At 36.8% G+C, this 15,768-nt stretch overlaps 1 protein-coding gene and 1 non-coding gene across 2 annotated transcripts; one reads left to right on the top strand and one right to left on the bottom strand.

Moving 5' to 3' along the window:
* Positions 1 to 5,286: 5,286 nt before the first annotated feature.
* On the bottom strand, positions 5,287 to 8,280 carry LOC113275215 (probable WRKY transcription factor 12). The gene is made up of 4 exons (XM_026524669.1): positions 7,747 to 8,280; positions 7,315 to 7,406; positions 6,863 to 7,075; positions 5,287 to 5,556 (listed from the first exon to the last, which is right to left on the bottom strand). The coding sequence occupies exons 1-4, from the start codon at positions 8,047 to 8,049 to the stop codon at positions 5,391 to 5,393; spliced, it is 774 nt and encodes a 257-aa protein (XP_026380454.1). The 5' UTR covers positions 8,050 to 8,280; the 3' UTR covers positions 5,287 to 5,390.
* A 2,081-nt stretch (positions 8,281 to 10,361) lies between these two features.
* TRNAI-AAU lies at positions 10,362 to 10,435 on the top strand. The gene has a single exon. It is a non-coding gene; the product is annotated as a tRNA-Ile (tRNA).
* Positions 10,436 to 15,768: the final 5,333 nt, after the last annotated feature.

The following is a 15,768-nucleotide window of genomic DNA, read 5'->3' as shown; positions in this document are numbered from 1 at the left end:
TTATAAAATGGTAATATTTTCCTAAGAATGATTTTTTTGGGATCATGGTTTTTCTCGGGGATTATGGTTTTATTTTGGGTAAAGACATTAGAAGTAAATCTAGGCCACCCCTTATCTAGATATTTATATTAATACCTAAATTACCCTCCTGATTAATTTTAGGTGATGATTAGCTAGTGTTAATAATAGTTAGTGTAATGATTAGTGAGATGATTAAGTTAAAGATAATTAGTGAGATTAAAAAATCAGATGAGTTTTTTTTTTAAAGAAGTAGAATTATTGAGAGAGTAAAGTTAGAGAAGATAAAGAAGGAAAACATGAAAAATGATGGATTTTACCAACCACAACCGGAGGAAGGGTATTTGGGTACCCAGGTATGCTTCAAACTTAGATAATGTTGGTTGAATTGCTCCAAACTTTCAAAAAAATGAAATTTTTTATGTAAATTTGGGCCAGTTCGGTTAACCATATATCAACAACATGTAACCGAACACATATGAAAGTGTAGTTCGGTTACCATATGTCAAGAACATGTAACCGAACACACCTGAAAGTGTAGTTCGGTTACGTTTTCCAAACACGCAGGTTACCGAACTCGCTCGTTAATGGAGGTTTTGGTCGTACAGTGCAATGTTCGGTTACCTAGGATAAAATGGTAGGTAACCGAACTTTGAACTTGACAACTTATTTAAGTACATCTTGTGTGTTCGGTTAGTTCGCAAACTTCAACGCAACCAAGTTCCCAACCGAACTTCAGGTTAAAAGTAACCTAGTGTTAGAAGTTAGGTTGGTTCGCAAACTTCAACATATTTTGCGAATCAACCGAACTGGGCTTATAGGTAGAGTTCGGTTACAAAGAAAACTTAATAATTTTGCGAACAAACCGAACTTATGGACTTGTATTGTCTAATACAAGGAGTTCGGTTAAAAGTATTTTTTTGCGAATCAACCGAACTTTGAGTTCGGTTAAGAAAAAAATAATTTGTGATAACCGAACTTTTTACTGAAAAAAACTCCATTAAACCTCTCTGCAACTTCCATTTTCAACTCATTTTGATGATTAGTTCTCATTTATTCAATCAAAAACGAATGACAAGTAATGAGTTTGTGAGAATATCTTTGTTAATGTTTTAAATTAAGCTATATATATAGTGGTGGTGGTGGTAATCAGAGATGGTGGTGGTAATCGGTGGTTGTTGTTGGTGGTGGTGGTAATCAGCGGTGGTGGGTGGTGGTGGTTGTAATCGGTGGTTGGTGGTGGTGGTAATCGGCGGAGGTGAGAGGTGGTGGTGATTATATATATATGGAGAGAGAGAAAGAGGTGGTTATTGTGTTGGTTTTAAACTAAATTAGATTAAGGGTAGGTTGGTCATTTCAATGTTCTATGACAGCCTTTATAACTATAGGAAAGGTGGCCTAATAAGGTCATAGTCCCAAAAAAAAAAAAAAAAACAATGTTCCCTAAAAAATCATTCTCCCCTAATTTGGAGAGTCATTTTTCATGTATTAATATTAGACCCATGAAAATATTAGACCCATGACTGTTTGACTATGTACCTGACTTAGTTAACAGCCACCTCGAGATATGCCGATAGAGATACTGACGACCTGCTTTTCGAACATACACAAGCGGTTAGAATAATCATACTCCACTATGCTTACGTGGGGCAGTAACTTCCAACTCTTTAACTATCACGTCCTGGTGACCCTACATATATATATAAAAGAATTTCACCTTCTTCTTTCACCATTTCTTTCTCCATGTCTTCTTCAACTTCAACAAAATTGTACGCCTCTCTTCATCGGATGAGCGGAGAATCATCAGATGACGATCCAAGAATTGAGCCGCCTCCTCTATCTACAGACGATATCTCTTATACGATAAAAAAAAAATAACAACTAATGCGAGTCTCCTGATCTTACTTCAGCCGCCCATATTCGAGGATAACAGTCTGACAACTGGAGAGTTCTGGGACTGAGAGCCGAAAATAAACATGAAGCTAAGACTTAAGAGGCATATGACCTGAAGTTGACAGGTAATAAACTTGAATATATTTATCAGTTTGGAGAGAACCCGGAGCTATATAGAAATGAACCTGAAAGCTGCGTTATACCTGAATATAGGTATCAGATCTAGCTCCTCCCAGGGTTAGGCGAGAAACTAAAATGTGGTCAATTGGTCTCAGTTGTTATGTGAATCAGAATGGTCCCCGCATATTGTAGCTTTGTAATGAGAATATCTTGAATTCTCACATGTAGAAATAGCCAGGAACGACTCATTTTTTAACAGAACATTCAACTGAATATAATTACACATTCCCACACTTTTTCTCCCCTCTGCAATTTGCTACGTATTTGTTAATATAGCGTTCGCAAACAATACCTAACCGACTTAATTCCGAATCATGATCAAACCTAGATGATTATTTAGGCCATATATATTATTTATATGCATTAGCCTAAGGAATCATCAACTGAACTTTGTGAATGTATGTAACTTGTTATGGCATCTTCAGGCATCAATTATATAAACAGTTTTATAATCACAAGCGTCATGATTAGTAGGTAGGTATGAATTATGGGGTGTTGAAAAAAAAAGTTTAGCCCTTTGCTTGGGTTCTTTTTTAGATTATTGTAAACCTTATTTATTAAATTCCTGGCCAATTCACTTCTGATTTGAATTATATCTCCGGATCTGGAGATGTCCAAGGGTCCATTGAGAAAAGAACGTAATGGATTTCTTCATCTGTTGGTATAGCTATTTGTTCTGCATTGTCCTCATCCGAGATGCACGTTGGTACGTGCTGAAGAGAATGGTAGCTATCAAACGGGTTCGACGTCGAACTGATCTTTTTGAAATGAGATGTGAGGAGAAGTTCAATGGAACTTCTATCTTGACACCATGGGCCATCAGCTGCTTGAAAAGAATCGATTTTATTTCTTGCTTTCCTATGATTTGCTCTAATATGGAAGTACTTCAAGTTCTTGTCCATTTCATTATAGAAACAATCTTTTGCTTTATGTCTGTTACTACTAGCTTGTAAATTATTCAATCTCTCGATTTCTTTTTCTCATCTTTGAACTTCGATATTATCTTTCTTTCAAACCCTAGCTTTTACAAACAGCCGGCTCCCCTTCCTCTTGCTCGGAACTAGTCTTCGGACTAGATCCGAGCAAGGATTTCATTGTTTTGTTGATTCTCCGTCATGGCTTCTATTCCACAGTTTCTATTTCTTTTTCCCATGTCCATGGATTGAATCTCTATTGAAGATATCCCCTATTCATCATCCCATACCTCAGTCATGGCTTGAATCTCTATCTTCAATATACCGATTTGAAGATATCCCCTTTTCATTTTCCCATATCTAAGTCGTGGCTTGAATCTCTATCTTCAATGTACCGATTTGAAGATATCCCCTAGTCATTATCCCATATCTTAGTCATGGCTTGAATCTCTGTTTTCTCATACCCATTTATCTTCGATTGAAGAAGATATCCCTTTTCTTCTTCCCATATCTCACCTCATCTTAGTTTGAAATACTAATACATATCCTACATCCATCAAACAGTGAATCATGTGTTAACTCTCACCAATCGAAATCATATTTGCAGCCACCAGATCTCAAAGTAAATTAAATCTCCATCAAAACAATCCCTTCTACACCTCATCTTATACATCTCCTACACCCATCACTTACATTCATCTCTAATCTCTTACATCTCCTACAACCATCCCTTGCAGCCATCTCTTATCTTAACCAACAAAAGTGTTGGTATTTGATGATGGAAATGGCTTCCCATCTCGGTTCTTAATCCGATGATAATCAGGGTCATCAAAAGTAGAGCTGCAGTGGTGAATCGGTGATGGCAGTGGTAGTCCATATGGTGGTCGGGGGCGGCTATGGTAGCAAAGCGATGCTATTTCGTTAGGGTTTTCATCGGTTCTGGGTGATGGGCAGTTCCATCCGGGTATCTCTAATGGGCTTCGTAGCTTGGTTGAGGTTGTGTCCCCTGGCTTTTGTTTTTTACTCTTTGTAAGGAACTTTTTTTTAGTCATTTTGGATTATCTGGATAGTCCTTGCAATTTCTACCGAAAATTATATCTCTGTAATCTGTGTCTGGGTCTAATTGTAATCTATTCTTATTTCTTCAATATAATCTTCTTTCACAATCAAAAAAAAAAAAGATATTATTATCACCAGCAATATCAACGGCTTGAGGTAGTGATAACTCTTGTTGTAGAATTGAAATTTTGTGTTGTATATTTCCATAAATAACTTTGCTCCACTTGGATAGAGAATGTCTTTGTTGTAGAATTGAACTCTTACATGTTTTCTCTCTGCCCCTCAATTTTAAGCCCAAAAAATTCTATTGAAATAAACGATGAAGAAATAAGATGAGTGTACATGGATCATATGTAACTGATATTCTACACTCATATTTTACGAAAAATTTCATACCGAATCCGCGGATTCGGTCTCAAATATTCACCATATGTGAAGATAAATCCATTACAAGCCCACTAACTATATACCCACCGCGGGTTAATGTGAGCCAAACTCAAGCCCACCAACCAACACCAACCAAAAACGTCACAATTTTTTTTTTTATATATAGATATTAGATAGGCTCGTCCAACTAGATTTGGAGGAAGGAATCAACCAAAAATGTCGCGACAAGAGGATGCATTTTTTTTAGCTCGCACACGAAACAAATTTTTTTATTACACAGACGGAAGGACTCCTTTCACTCGTCCACTAAAAGATTAAAGAAAGTGTGATTATTCAGCAGACCTCTTCTGGAGCTACAAATTACATCGATATACGAATCCATATTTGAATGCAGACTCTACATTAAAAATCAAAATTTAACATCGATACCCATAGAAAGCATTTTCTGACATTTGCAACATATTAGTGTTCAACAGATGCAAAACAGCCTACTTTTTAGTTACAGCCTCAAAACACTTTAACCAATGTCCATTTATAACAGAAAAAGCCCTTATAAGCCTAATAACTGCTCTTCATCTCTTCCCCTGGATTAATGTCAAAGCCAGGTTTCATTCGGCTCGTGGTATACCTCCAATGTCGTCCTGCTCAAGGGTTTAAAGTTTTTATAAAATCAGGATTGGTGCAGTCTGTTTGCAGCCAAATATTATATGAAATGAAGCTCTGAGATATAAAATATATAATGGAACAAGCTTCTCGCTTCCAAAGTATTCAAGAATACTAAATTTGTGTAAGTCTGCCGTTCATATTTGGGTGCTGGAAAATTCAGAGAATGATCTGCCACGACTCCAAACAAACCCAATCTTTGATATACCGGTTTTATAAATGCCAATATGAATAAATAAATAAATACATACAGTAATTATATCAGCCCTTTAATAACTAGAATGAGCTAAAACACTGATCATGTTCAGATGAATTTGAATCATCACAAGGAGAATGAGTATGCCTTCCTTCATATGTTGTTATCACCATTCGACAATCTTCTGATAATCTCTCTACTCTTTTCTTCACTCGACAGTTATTATGTGTACATCGATAGTAACTTCTGAAAAAAATATACAACTCAAAATCAAATAAATATGCCTTGAAATTATAAGTTTTGCTGGAGAGTGAGCTCATGCGACTTGACAAAAATGAGATGCATATACTCCTAAATAATCTAGGCTTTCTAGCTAGCTCGATGAAACTCCAATAAAACAAATCAGATTGGAAGAGTCTGCCCCAGAATGTAGAATCTACATTTCTTAATATCTCTATAAGACTACGTACTGAAAAAAAACTTAAATGGCATACTTATATTGATATGGATGCAATTTCCAGGCTTAACCTGCCTAATCCACAAAACATGAGCAAGTAGAGTCATTTAAGAATCTCTCATCCTCAAGGGGATTCAGAGTAGTTATATCGCATTAAAAAACCAAGGCATCGAAGTTAAAGATGTCCAGAAGCCATTAGAAGCAGCAGAGATGAATCTTCGAGATCTTGAAGTTGGACTTGATTCTGTCTTCAGGTGTTTGATCAAAAATAGAGTTTCACTTCTCAACATTATCATTTATCGTGATAGATAGAGAAAGAGAAATCCCCCCACTTGCTACATTGCCACACTAGAGACTAGAGAGAAAGATTGTTTGAAGATATCCTAAGATTCCAAACTCACAAGAAAGATGCTTCAAGAAGCCAAAAGTAATGTGTAAGAACAGGAGAGTGATGCAACCATGTTGACAGTACGTAAATTATATACAACCACGCAGAAAGAGAGTGACCCTCATGAGAAAACCAAGTCCCGGTAGGTAATGTATAAGGAAGCATTACTTATGTATGAATAGGCGGATGATGGTGGTTACAACGTATATGGGCTTCAATTGGTAATAAAGAAATCTATAAAAAAAATAATAATGCATTCTTTTTTTATCAATAATGCAGTACATTCTCACGAAAAATTAACGCGTTTCTTTTGTGTAGTCTTGCTATCTATGGATTGCTTAAAATCGGTAGATGGTAACATTATGGATGACATAGTGCATTAATTCTTTTGTAAGGACATGATATTCAAAATTAAAAGTTCATTTGCCGAAAATTGATTTTCAATTAGTTTTCATTTGGGCATCATGAAAAATGATAACAGAATTTTAAAATAGTGTTGATCTAAAACATGTCAAGGGATCTACTCAATTATGTAATGTGCTCATTGTCTCATAATAGGAAATGGAAAAAGAGGATACTTTTCAGTTCCTTATGATACTGCGCAAGACCTTAAAGAAAAACTCTATAGCCACATGAGGAAAGAATGGAAGATACTGTAATTGAGCATCAAAATTCGTTGGGAGCTATAGGGAGAGTAGATTACGTACCTAGGATGGAGGCTATTCTTGACAACTTTCTGGCCATATTTCCTCCATTTATAACCGTCATCTAACACATCAACTTCACTTCTTGTTTGGAAACAAAACCTTGGTTCTCTTAGTTTCCTCCTGATCACCTTATTATTGTTGTTATTATTAATATTCATCTTGTTCTTCTCAGAGAACGAGGACGTCGATGTTGGTGTTGATGAGTTTCTCCACCTGCCCATTTTGAATATATCCATTAGTGTATATGCGTGTGTATGATTGCCCAAGTGTCTTCTATGGTATATATTAAGTTTGTTTCGTACTAAGATGGCGACTGGCTACTTTTAACTCTATGGCCGATCTGGTACTGTTTGAGAATTCACAACTTATAAAGCTAAATATGTAAACTAATGTTGTTTAGCTGCTGATGCATATATACCATATTATGCTTCAAATAACAAAACAAAATATACCATGAATCGCCCCCATCGTTCATGTTGCCATTACTGTTACTATTGGTGCAGATCTCATCGATTACAATTTTATTATGATCCAAAGTTCGAACCTGCATATTTAATTATTCACAGAAAACAAAGGAAGAAAAAAAAATGAGTAAAGCAATCAAATTTCGTAGCATCCCTTAAACGAACACATATAGATGCATGCAAATACAAACAATGGACCGCCGATGAGGCATATTCTGCTGTTAAAATCCATTAGTATCGGATCCATAAGACTATGCATGTCACAGGGCATAGACTACATGTAGTAGTTCCTCCGTACTGATTTAACAACTAAGCAATGATTAAACCCTAGCTAACTAAAAGTGTAAATAAACAAAGATTCATCTCCAATATTCATGTTTTAGACCAAGATCAAATTATACCTATGAGCACAATACTCACTTGTTGATCATTACTCCAAGCAAACGCCCTAGAAACAAATCCAGTACTGCTATTACTAAAACTAATAAGATTATCAGTACTAGTGGTGCATGTACTGCTGAAAGGCTGCAAAGAAACTTGTTCTTGATGCTCTTGTTGTTCTTGAGAAGAAGAAGAGAGTAAAAAACTTAGTCCATGTTGCTGATGATGAACAAAACCCATTTCATGATCTATTGGTGGTTGTTGATGAGTTGTTGTATTCAAGAAAGATACTTCTAGGTCATAACAATTGCTTCCATGCGCTTGCAATTGGTCTCCTTCCATTTGAGTGAAGTTTTGACTACTTCTACTACCAACTAGCTAAAACGGGCAGTATCACTAGTCTGGATAGCTATAATAGTAAGAAGAATATATATATGGGATGTTCTGATATTTTAGTACTCTAATCTCTCTGATGCAAGTAACATGGTTTTCTTGGGTTCATACCGAGAATATACAAGTTTGCGTTTTAGGGTTTGATCACACTTTTACATAGTGTTCAGTAGTAGTCATTGTTGTTAGTGCTTGTTGACTGGTGAGAAATTGCTGGTGGGGGGAAATTTTGTTAGTCAAGAAAAATATTATTGTTCCTTGTATGTATTTCTATCTCAAATCTCTACCTAGTGATTATGATGGGGAAAATAAAGAATATTATGATGGGTCCACAAAGCAGTGGGAAGGGCACATTATTGAACCATCTACTCTGTAGTCTGTACCAAATTCTAGGGGATGGATGGTTTCCTGTGTTGGTTATTTGCCCATGCCTGATAATCGCTTAACTTTTGTTGGTGTAAGTTCATTCTTTGTGGAGTCATCTAATTATTACCACTGTGAAAGATCCGCACGTGAATTCTCAAAGTAATTTCTCCCTTGGGCTTCGTGATCGAGCCGTTGAACCGTAAACATTGTAAGTTGATGGGATCAGGTCATTATCCGAGAAATCCATTCTCTTGAAGGTGTCATCGGGAATGCGAGTTGGTCTGTAGGTTGCCATCCTACTACATGCACAAGCAGACAAGCTCGAGATACTTAATACTAAGATACCAGTACACAAGACACAACTAAAAATACTCCATGCGGATGTGAAGGTACATGCGGCTTTAACACTTTTGATCTGGCAGCATCAACCTAATTATTTTACAGACGATTAATTGTGATGATTAGAAAATTGTCTAAATTAATGGCACTGGATAAATGTCGTTCATATTTCTCGGTGGTTGATTGTAATGCAGCTAAATAAAAAATCTCCAACAGTGCGAGAGTAAATGTTTGTTGCCCCTAGGTTTGGTTTTTGGAAGGCCCTAACTTATCACCAAAAAAGTAAAATAAATATCATCGTCCGTTGTATGTATTCACATCTCAAATCTTTACCTAATTATTATGATGGATCTTATTGGTGTGTTGATGAGGTTATCTTAATAAAAAGGAGAGACGACAAGACTAGACAATTACAGTGCTGTTTATCTGTTGTTGTTTGCTTACTAGTGTATTACGGTTTCATTTTCATTTAAACGTTTTATACTCCCTCCGTCCCTAATTAGATGACCTATACCATAAATAAGTGGAGTGATAGATTAATATTATTATAAAAAATATGTAAAATTTGATAGTCATATTTATATTCATTAGATAGGTGTTTTAAAATGCTTTCCGATGATACAAAATTTACGAAAATCCGTTGTATAGTTTGAGAGATGAATCATTTCTAAATTACTAGTAAATTTTAACTAGGTTCTCTAATTAGGGACGGAGGTAGTATATGTTACCTAAACAAGAAACTACTTGATAAATAAAATTCATTGAATAGCCAAGGAATTTATCTCGTCTAAGGTTGTTGTCGAGGGACATGTTGATAGATTCAGCTTACCAAAAAGGAATTTGCTTAGTTATGAAATATTGTCATCCCATGATCAATTTCGTAAAAATAGAGTAAAATGTCAAATTTTGTATATGCAGATCAAAAACTGGCCGTTGATTTCTCAGCTTCACAAGAGAGGTAAATGAAGTGGTGTAGCAATATATATTTGTCGGAGATTTGTATCCCTGTGATTTAACCATCAACACTAGAGAACAGATTTCTGATAGCTCCGGTAGATAAAATCATAAAAAGAGTAGGGAAAAACTCAAAAACCGATGATGGTGGAAAAATCAACCACTGAGTACCTCATAGAAAAGTTGGACGTCTGTTGAGATCAAACAGACAACTTTGGTGTCTACAGGGTGCCTGTTATCGAGTTAAAGCAGTATTCGGTTACCAAAAGTTGCATTATCGTTTAGAACTCGCGTTGTCCCTTAACCTCCACGAGCTTACCAGTTTAGTCTATCACCGTACACGCAAACACGTTGTCCCCGCACCCCTACCTAGGAAGTTGTTGTCCCATGAACCCTTTTGTCCCGGCAAACATAACGAATAATATTTTTAAGAAAATCTATGACATGGTCCATGTTTTTTAGAGCATCAATATTTACGCATTACGGCCCCTCTGTGCGCACAACAACTCGATCTATATTCCCCTATTTCTTCAGCATGATCCCGTAATATAAGGCGACAGGACTGGTTTTATCAAATATGATAATATGAATTCGTTCAACAAGATGGCCCATTAGCTCAGTTGGTTAGAGCGTCGTGCTAATAACGCGAAGGTCGCAGGTTCGAGACCTGCATGGGCCATTGAAAAAATCAACTTTTTATATCTTTTTCTTTCCCATCTTTACTCAAATCTGCTATTTCTTTTTTAGGTTAAACGTTGACTCATCCACTTTTTCTTGTCTGTAAATTACTTCATCCGCTGCTGAATTTATTCCTAATAATCCGTCCCATGATGCTTCTTTTCTTTCTTCGATGAAAAGACTCTCACCAGCAGTAAAAATTAGATAATTTTTTTTTTTTAGAAAACTCTGCCCATTACTTGACTAATTAGTACACACATTAATCACAAGTAAACCAAGAAAAAAAAATGTCATTTATTTTTTTCTGGTTTCAAAGTAAACTGATATGTTTGGCTAATACCGTGGGAAGAAAATGCAGCCTGTCATTCCAATTGAAAATGAAGAGGAAGTGAAGTAATACGGACCCGACACTCATGATTTACAGCACCATTTTTCTTACTAGTAATTATAGAAACACACTCCCTGGATAGGTAGTAGTAGTCCCTAGAGAGAGTTGGGTGAAGGCCACGTACAGCGAGTCTTGTCTAGAGCTCTGAAATTCATGGAAACAATAATTAATGGGGGGCAAAAATCACATTTCATGGGTCACCCACGTACAGAGAGTTGGGTGAAGGCCACTCAAGTGAACAAAAATCACATCCAATTCTAATCAGAATTGTTTCTAATTCACTTCGTCTATCATGATGGAATCTGCGTCACATTTCATGGGTCATATCATGTCCCCCCTGGGTTTTGCTTTCTCTATTCACTTCCTTTCATCGTATTATCTTAGATGCTTATCAGGAATTAACCCAATTGGAATCAGCTTTGTCCACCAAAACTCGAACTTTTCCTATGGAGGGTTGCCCAAGGACTCCCAAGTCCCAAATTTCAACCTTGTACACCGGATCAACGTCGTACCATTCAGTTTGCACCCCTTATGCCAACTTGAACCAATAACAAGCACCCATGTTCTACTCTCTTGCAACAAGGCCAACCAGGTATTGAATAAACTTTACTCTAACCTGACCAAAAGTCCAAAACCAGATCAACCAACAACGGCAACAAAGCCAGACATACCTCCAACCCCACTACAAAGGAATACCCAGAGAAGAACTTCAAGAATATCAGCTAATCAAGAACACAGAGTTTGTGGTCAGACCAAAATAAATTGATTGCCACAGAAAACACAAGTTCAAATTGCAGAAAAAACAAGTTCAAATCAGTACAGTTCTTCTCCTTATTTTGCTGGCAACATCAGTAACTACAAAAAAGAAAACGTTTTGATTGCCACTCCAAAGGTCCAAATCATCTAATCCTCTTGAATTATGCTTTTCTGAAATAATCGCTGAAGTTCTTGGATTAGGGTCACTGACTCACTGTAGGCGTTGATAACTTGTCTGCAAGACTGCAAGCTGTGGAACTCGTTGCAGTAGCCATGTCACACGACTCGCATCACTAATATAGCAACCTGCAATTTAAAGTCTTAAGCAGAAAATAAGATGGCAGCTGCAAAACTTGGAACACCAATATTAACTTAGAGCTAACTCGGAGATGGTACATGAAATAACATTAAATAAAATTAGTTTTAACTTAGTGTCCACGTAATGAAAAAAGAGGATTTTATGGATAAAAAGAGATCACCAGCTAAAAAATCACTCCAATTTCAAAACATGAAAAGGTACAATTTCACGAGAACGAAAAGTAAAATCACTGAAACCAAACAACTAAGCACCTCGTACTAGAGAGATGTACAACTTCATCAATGAAGAAACTAAACGTATATCTGAACGGTTTCATGCAGATGTCTTCTATTTGGTTTTCTAAGCTATGTTTCTGTGATGCAGGGCATACTACAATTCCAGAAGATTCCGCTTAGAGGTTTGGCTTTCATGGTTTCCAATTTTCAGTCTTTCTTATTTTTAGGATTTTTTTAGATTTCCTTTTAGTTTTCTGTTTCCTAGTTTAGTTATTTTTCAAGCCTATATAAAGGCTAGATTAAGTCTTGTAAGAGCTATCTATTACTCAATCAAATTATTAAACACAAAACTTATCTTTCTCTTCTTGCTTGAATTCTCTTCTCTTCTTGCTTATAGCAATCTAGTATTGCTTTCTTTTACCTTGTTCCACATTAGTTGGTATCAACCGCTTAGTTTTAGATTTTCATCCTATAGCTTGATCCTTTACATCGCTTCCGCAACACCTTTCAGTCCTTTTTTAGTTCCTTTTCGTATACAAAAAAAAAAATGACTGCTCAACCAGTTACACTAGCAGCAATCGAAGCTCTCATCAAATCTCATACCGAGATTTTGGCAAAAAAACATTACTGAAGCTCTTGAGAAGTCCATGGAGGAAAAATTAGGGTTAAGAGATACCAATCTTGAAACCATGCAGAATCAACTTTTGAAGGTTGCAAAACATATAAATCTAGATTTGGATATGCTGAGCTTGTGGACTTAGAAGGAAAAACTAAAGAAGATATACTCCAGTTTTTACAGAATGATGAAGTACCTGAAGATGTATTGCGTACTTTAAACATTAAGAAACCGTATGAAGGTTTCATAGGTCGTTCAAAGAAGAAGATAGTTTCTCCTGCACTTGACAGTGATGATGAAGATGAACGTGAGAACGATCTAGAGAAGAATTGGATTGAAGAACGACGTTTAAAAACTGGTCACAACCCTTACAGTTCTTTACCAGAATATAAACTAAAAGCTGGTATTCCCAACTTCTCTGGAAATTTTCGTATTGAAGAACTGACTGATTGGTTCTTTGAGGTAGAAGCTTTTTTCGAATTCATGGAAGTCCCTGAAGATGCTAAGGTTAAACTTGTGATATACAAAATCAAAGGAGGAGCTGCAACTTGGTGGGATAAGATCTGTGATGATCGTAGAAACGCTAACAAACCGAAAATACGTACTTGGAAACGTATGAAAACTTTGATCAGGGATAAGTTCTTACCTAGAGACTTTATGCAGCAACTTTTCATCAAATTACAAAACATTCAGCAGGGGGCACGAACTGTTGAAGAATATGTGTCAGATTTTTATAATTTGGTCGCACGAAATCAACTCAAAGAATCTGAAGAACAGTTAGTTGCAAGATTCATTGAGGGACTGAATAGATTAATACAAAATGGTATGACTCATTCAGTTTTTACTATGGTCGAAGCTGTGCAGCAAGCTATTAAGATAGAAAATCGTCTTATTCGTTCTTCTAGGATTTATCCATCCAGACAAGGGCGTTATCAAAATACTTACAGGGGTACCAATTCATCTCAAAACTTTTCTCCAGATACTGTTTTGAATATTCCCAGGCCTCCTTATGATGATGTTAGCCATTCACATCGACAACCTAGCCATATTGTGCCTTATACTCCACCTCTGGCTACACCTATCTTAGCCAATCCAGTTGATCTTCAGCCGGGTCAGCAGTCTCACTCTCTGCAACCAACTCCTCCTACTACAGGGAATCGGTTTCATAACAGGCAACAACAATTTCCACCGCAACAGCGAGCTAATAATGCTTATACAAAATTTCGTGGAGATAAGTGCAATAAATGTCAGCAATCGGGGCACACTTCTAGTGATTGTCGGAAATTCAATGCTTTGATTGGTGAACCTCAGTTCATTAATGAAGTCACTGGTGCGCTTAATGAGTTCGAAGATGAAGACTCACCTGGTGATGACGACGAGTTTGTTGGGATGATTCGTCCATTATTTCTTACTCAACAATGCAAGTCTCAGAGACACAGTATTTTAAATCAAGATGTTATATTGGGGGTAAAATCTGCAAGATGATAATTGATAGTGGCAGTGTGGATAATTATATTGCTGATCACGTAGTTAAGAAGCTTGAACTACCAGTAACTTCTCATCCAGAACCTTACACTGTAGGATGGGTTAATGCCTCTAGCACACAGAAGATTACTCTTCAGTGTTATGTGTCATTCTCTTTTGAGGGTTATGAAGACACAGTTCTATGTGATGTCATTAATATGACGGCAACCCATCTTCTTCTTGGCAGACCTTGGCAATACGATCTTCACGCGGTTCACAATGGATTCGAGAATACTTACACTTTTGTTCATAATGGGAAAACCAAGGTTCTTAGTCCATCCAATTCCACTTCAAACTCTTGTGCGCAGACTGATGCTGTCGTAGCCACTGTTATTCGTTCTTTGCACCCACAACATTCTTTACATTCCCATGAAGATTCTAAGCCTATGATTGAGTTGCCTGCAAAGGTGAAGCCCTTATTATTTCAATATAATGTTTTATTTCCAGATGAACTACCAACTGCATTACCTCCTTTACGGAATATTCAACACTGCATCGATTTTATTCCTGGAGCCTCTTTACCAAACCAAGCACACTATCGCTTGAGTCCTGCTGAGCATGAGATATTACAGGGACAGGTAAATGATTTGCTTACAAAGGGTTTGATACGACCTAGCAACAGTCCTTGTGCCAGTCCTGCCTTCTTGGTTAGTAAAAAAGACAATGGATGGAGGATGTGTATCGATTGCAGAGCATTAAATCGCATCACCATTCCTTATAGATTTCCGATCCCGCGTATTGATGATATGATTGATTTACTGTCGGGCTCTATTATTTTTACTAAGTTGGATTTACGCAGTGGTTACCACCAAATACGCATTCGAGGTGGAGATGAGTGGAAAACAGCATTCAAGACACGTGAAGGTTTATATGAATGGCTGGTCATGCCATTTGGGTTATCTAATGCACCTAGTACTTTTATGCGACTTATGAATCAGGTTCTCCAACCCTTTCTCAGTAAATTTGTTATTGTCTATTTTGATGACATACTAATTTTTAGTCGCAGTGAGCCAGAACACCTCCAACATCTTTCACAAGTGTTTCAAGTTCTTGCTGACAACTCTTTATATGTTAATTTGAAGAAGTGTACCTTCATGGCTTCTTCAGTAACATTTTTGGGATATGTGATTTCTACTGATGGTATTCATGTCGATCCTTCTAAAGTTCAAGCAATTGAAGATTGGCCAGTTCCTACTTCTTTCGTGATGTTCGTAGTTTTCATGGTTTGGCTTCTTTCTATCGAAGATTTGTGAAGAACTTTAGCTCTATTTCTGCACCTTTGACTGACTGTCTCAAGAAGGAGAAGTTTGAGTGGACGGAAGCAATGGATAAAAGCTTTATTCTTCTTAAAGAAAAGCTTTGTACGACACCAATTCTTGCACTTCCGAATTTCAACAAGCCTTTTGAAATAGATTGTGATGCATCTGTTGTTGGTATTGGTGCAGTATTATCACAGGAGGGTCATCCAATTGCATATTACAGTGAGAAGAATTCAGATGCACAAAAGAAATGGTCT

This window comes from Papaver somniferum, chromosome 4 (assembly GCF_003573695.1).
Source record: "Papaver somniferum cultivar HN1 chromosome 4, ASM357369v1, whole genome shotgun sequence".
NCBI classification, from domain to species: domain Eukaryota; kingdom Viridiplantae; phylum Streptophyta; class Magnoliopsida; order Ranunculales; family Papaveraceae; genus Papaver; species Papaver somniferum.
This window is presented reverse-complemented; position numbering and strand designations above follow the sequence as displayed.